This window comes from Pteropus vampyrus, unplaced genomic scaffold (genome assembly GCF_000151845.1).
Source record: "Pteropus vampyrus isolate Shadow unplaced genomic scaffold, Pvam_2.0 Scaffold194, whole genome shotgun sequence".
In the NCBI taxonomy this organism is placed as follows: Eukaryota; Metazoa; Chordata; class Mammalia; order Chiroptera; family Pteropodidae; genus Pteropus; species Pteropus vampyrus.
Window position 1 is genome coordinate 271,558 of NW_011888975.1, and position 5,322 is coordinate 276,879.

At 47.1% G+C, this 5,322-nt stretch overlaps 1 protein-coding gene across 1 annotated transcript in view; it reads left to right on the forward strand.

Annotated features, from left to right (window-relative positions):
- The first annotated feature begins 3,075 nt into the window (after nt 1–3,075).
- Nucleotides 3,076–5,322, forward strand: part of TNFSF4 (TNF superfamily member 4) — a 26,937-nt gene continuing 24,690 nt past the window's right edge. Inside the window, exon 1 of the mRNA XM_011371696.2 lies at nt 3,076–3,420. Within this exon, the coding sequence (XP_011369998.1) occupies nt 3,268–3,420 (153 nt within the window). The 5' untranslated portion in view covers nt 3,076–3,267. The remainder of the gene's footprint in view (nt 3,421–5,322) is intronic.

Below are 5,322 nucleotides of genomic sequence, written 5' to 3' on the forward strand. Positions count from 1 at the left end.
GAAAATTCTCCCAGCTGGTTTCTTTGACCCCACCCTGCCATTTCTATTTCAATCAGAGTGACTTTCCTCCTAAAATGTAATCATATCACATTCTGCTTCAAACCTCTCGATATTCTCCCAGTGTCTTCAAGATGAAATTCAAAGTTCTTCACTTGTGACTAAAGGCCATCCGTGGGAGCTTCTCAGCCTCTTCCCGGGCCACACTCCTCAACGCCCTCCTCTCCAGTCGCTGTTCCCCAAATGACAAATGAACAGCGAGCTTCGCTCAGGCTGTGTTTTCCTCACCCCTGCCTTGCAGTGAGTGCCTCCCCGCCACCCCCGACACCCCCTAGATGGCCAGACGGCTTCTGGTTTCTCCGAGACTTATTTGACTCATCTCAAGGAAGCTGTCCCAGTCCAAACTCCAGCCCGAACTAGAATCCACCTCCGTGTGCTCTTCCTTCCCTCCCACCACCTGGACCCAACACTTTCCCAGCTGTGACCCTCCCACTTTCCCGTCTGTGACCGCCTCGAGGACTGAGAATATGTCCTGCCCATGTCCCTCCCCCTGGCACCTGGATGACACTTGTTGAATAAACAAGTTGACTTAGAAACAAATGAAAAGTACAGATTTTTCCACCCTCCTCCAAATCAACCGACCAAACAAAAACCAAAATAACCCCCAAAACCCCCAAAACCAAAACATCAAAAAAATGTTTTTTTGTTTTTTTGTTTTTTTTCTGCTTTCTAAACGTGAGGCATCTTATCAGTTGTCAAAGCCTCTTTATTTTCCATACTTTTCTGTAGTCTTGAAAGGGCAGTTCATTGAGAAGTTAAAGATCTTGGGGAAGGTCAAAGCTTGGAATAAAGTCTGAGGCTTCCATGCCAAGGCTCGTTTGCTCAGGTGTGTCTGTGTATTTGATCTTTGTGAAGTGCTTAAAAGAAGTGCCCGTAGATCCGGGTCACATACTTAACCTCTTTAAAAACATGCCAGCTTTGAAGATGGAGGACTCTGCCCATCTGTGCGAGACCGAAATGCCATCAGTGATATCTCTGATGGACGTTTCCTCTCACGTGTTCCAGATGCGAGGCTGGCTGACCACGAACTCTGAACCGCTTCCAAAGGTTTTGCCTGGAACTTCCGGGCCAATTTATATGTATTTTTCTGTGTGTATCCCCACTCCCCTCCCCACCAGGAAAATGTGAAGAAGCTGTGAGGATGCGTTCGATAAAAAAAAAAAGAAACAATTAAACATAAAACATCACTTAAATGTCAACGAAGAACTTACAAGGAGGCCAGACATTAGTAGAAGACCGAGACCAGGGAGATGAGAGCTATGCCCGAGATGTGTCGACCCCAATGTTGGCGGAGTTGATCCCGTGCTCTCCTGGGACAACGCAGCAATGGAAATCCATTCCGTTGCACAGTTCTCGTCGTCTGGAAGGAAAAACAGCGGTTGTCAGTTTTCCCTCGTAGAAGCCGTGACGTTATGCTATGCACATTTAATTTACAGAGATGCTATGCACTCTGTAAATTTTTTCCTCCATCCTGTTGGCCGGCATTTAAAAATATTTTCTATGATCTTCAGCATTAGTAGTTTTCACTACTTCTTTGTCAGCTGGTCTCTTCAGTTTCCAATAACCTTTTTTTTTTTTTTATCTCTCTCTGACTCTTTTAGTTAGTTTTTGAAAATAAACGAGTAAATTGCTAACAATTTTAACGTCTATTTATGGCTATTGACTATTACATAAGAATTGGGCTGTATATTAATTATCTCCCCCACACCCTGTTATATTACACATACTTTGCTCATAGGAATGTTTGGATGTTAGATGAGTTTGGAGGGACGTCAATTTCTAGTTTCGGCTTCGCGTCTGTGATACAGTGTCTCGGTTCCCTTATCTTTCAGAAAAAACACCCTGAATTTCTGAAGACCAATATATTCTCCAAATGCAAGACACAATGATGATCACGAGGGCATTGATTCATCTTTTAATTGATTAATACTGTAATAACAAGTGTGCTTCTGTTTTCCCACAAACTGTCACTGTGCCTCATGTCCATTTTCTGTAAAACGGAGTTGCGTATAACATCTCATATCCCTTCTTTCTTTAAACAGATGTCGAGTGGCCGATGGGGAGCTCAGAGAGATGCACTTGCCCACATGGGAGACAGAAATCTGGCTTAGACAGCCCCTTCCCAGCATCCCTGGGCGTCCAGGACAGCACCGGGCTTTCTATGTACTCAGTAAACACTTGTCAATTCGAACTTGACACTGTAAATAATTCAATCATTTATTTCAATGGAGAAGGGCAGGTAGTGTCTGTCTGTTGGTAGAATACCCTTATTGTCCAAGTTCTGAGTCAACCCTTGACTTTAAAGAAAGAAACACTCCTCAGAGTGTATTTGAATCTTACTCGTTCATTCATGCGCAAATTCTGCTTGGAGAGAATGTAAAGTGCAGAGGAGGAGGAAAAGTCAGGACACCCTTCTGCTTCTCTTCTGCTTTGTTTAACACTCACCATCTAGGTGTCTACTAAATTTGCCTGAAAGGACTAAGTGAGAACAAAGATTGTAGAACTGTCTAGCACCGTGTCTGACACATAGCAGATGCTCACTGACACTGGCTTATTTATCATAAAGCAATGGACTCAACATAGAGGCTCTCACTCCTTTATTTCTACGAGATCCACCATCCTGTTGTCTTTTCTTTTGTCACTTGGAGAATGATAGGCGTGTGCTTCCCCCGCCCCGAATCTGCAGAATGGGTTCAATGCCTCGCTACCAGCATTTTCCTTGAATCTCTTCTATGATTTAAGACACCTCAGGGCAGGGATCGATGAGTTCTCTCATCAACGGATGATGATCGTTATCTTTATAAGTGACCCACAATTTGGTTAGTGGCGCAATGAGAAATTAAGAACATAGCACACTTTTATGACTGTCATTTCACAGTCACTCAGAACAGAACTGGAATGCCACAAAAACAACTCCCTGTCAGCCCAGAGAAGAGAGAAAAAAAAAAAAAAAGAAAGAAAGTGAAGGGGAAATTCAGATTAGTCACAAAGAAGTTCCCCCGCCTGCCTGCAAAAGCTACAGAGTTAAAACTGAGAGAGTCCGCTCTGCCTTCTCAATCGCCTCTCATCTCTGGTCCTGGGACTGCTGTGTGTTTTCTGATCGATAGGTTTTGTTTTGTCTTCACCTCCTTCTCTGTAGGGGAGAGGTCAGTCCTCCCTCAGTTTTCCTTTTGCCACAGTTTTCATCCTTCCTGCATCCAGATTGTGAAGATGGAAGGGGTCCAACCCCTGGACGAGAATGCGGGAAATGCACCAGGGCTGAGGTTCCAGATGAACAAGCTATTGCTGGCGGCCTCCGTAATTCAGGGGCTGGGGCTGGCCCTGTGTCTCACCTACATCTGCCTGCACTTCCATGCTTCTCAGGTAAGATGCTCTGCCGGGCACTTCGCTTCCTCCAGCTCGTGCGGCTGGCAGCTCCAACAGCTGCAAATGGTCCCTCACGAGTGATCCAATGCCAGATTTTTTTTTTTTTTCCCCTTTTCCTCTCGGCGACTGTAAAGTGTGGCGAAACACCCTCCTGTTTCTCTTTTCCTTCCTTCTTCTCAGCAGTGGCGGTGCGGGGCCACGGTGGAGGCAGGGCAGGGGCGCTGCTCCTCAGTCGTTCTCTGTCTCTTCGCAATGCGAGGACCCCGGTATTCTTTTAGGAGCCGCCACTTGGAGACTTGGAGCCACTGACAGACACTTGGTTTACTCATTCTGCTAGTAGGTGTTTGGTCGGGAATTAATATAAAAAGGAAACAGGAATGAGATCAGTTCTACTTCCCCACTGTATTCCTAAAACCGACACTTGCTCTTGCTTTTTAAAGAATGCTGAAGGTGTCAATGTGAAGTTCTTTTAAATAGCCGACCTGTATTTTTGAAAGGCAGGGATGTGTGTGCTCACGCGCGTCCGCGCACATGGCCATTGACCCCAAGAACCTAATCAGATGTCGATTCTCACGGCCTTTCTCTACCAACCCCAACTTACACACAACGCTGTCTTTTCTCTGCTTTGTCCCATACACTGTGCGATGGGTGATCGTCTTTCCAGCATTTCCCCCACTTCGAGAAGATATTCCTTCCATTTTTCCTTTCTCTTTATTCCGGTCTCCTTCACATTCATTTTTCTTACTTACTCGTTCATATCTGCAAACGCGAAGAGGTCTTTAAGGGTATTCTTGGCTGCAGGTGACTTCGCCGAAAAGGAAATGATGGTGCAGTCTGCCCCGTGTTTCCGAGCTGGGGCTGTCTGATCATTCCCGCTCTCCTGGCCAGTTGTTTCGGGTTAGAAAAGCCTCTCCCTGCTAAAGATCAGACAAGAAGAACTTTTATTTCGGGGGGATGTGCCAGAGACCGCAGCACCTCGAACAACACTAGGATGAGATGGCAGAGTCCTAACTAATGAAATGCCTGGGCTGGCTTTTGCCTACCGGAGCTCGGGGGGTTTTGGCGCACAGAGGCCGGGGCTCACTGTACTGCAGAGGGCTCACGTCCACAGACGCCAGAAGCATAGCTGGTGTCACGCTCAAGTCTGCAGAGCAGTGAGCGCAGCGACACGCGCATCCCCTCCTCAGAAGGCCACCCCATTCCTTCTCTGTGCGGGACCCTTTTGGTACAATTAGAGCAGGTGACTTGGGGGGCGGGTGCGGGGGAAGCGCAATGTGCCGGTGGCAGGGTGCCCAAGACACAGACCGGAACTAGGTTCTTTTGAGAAAAAAAAAAAAAAGAGTTACCAAAAACAGAACAGCTGAGTGCATTCGCCAGTGAGCCTTGAGAGTGCTTTTTCAGACAACCACCGTGTGACAGGTTCCCTGACGCGGTGTGACAATAAAAAGATAGGGCTGACGACCCAGATCGAGGCTGGACTAGGGCTCTGGGCCGGAGAGGACAAAAGGTGAAACAGTTGTTTAGTCTGCTGGCAGCGAGGCACCCCGGACTGTCAGGACCCGGGGGACGCTGATAAGGAGAAAGGGTTCTTTCTGGCAAGTCACCCTGCTAGCAACTCAGTGACGGAGCCTGGAAGGAAAGCCGAGGGCTGGTTTCCAGGACACAGGATTCACGGTGAGCATTCTCTGGTCCTGGCATAGAAATGGAAGCGGAGACACGGGAGGTACATTAGACTGGCCCGCGACAGGGAGGGGCTCTCACGTACTCTGGATGCAGAATTCGGGGGGCACAGATATTGGAAATTCTTCATCTGACATTAAGAATTTTTTCTTGTTTCTAGCTGGACTGTTTTAGCAAACACGATTTTTAATATTGTTACAGGACCCAGGGCAGCGCAGT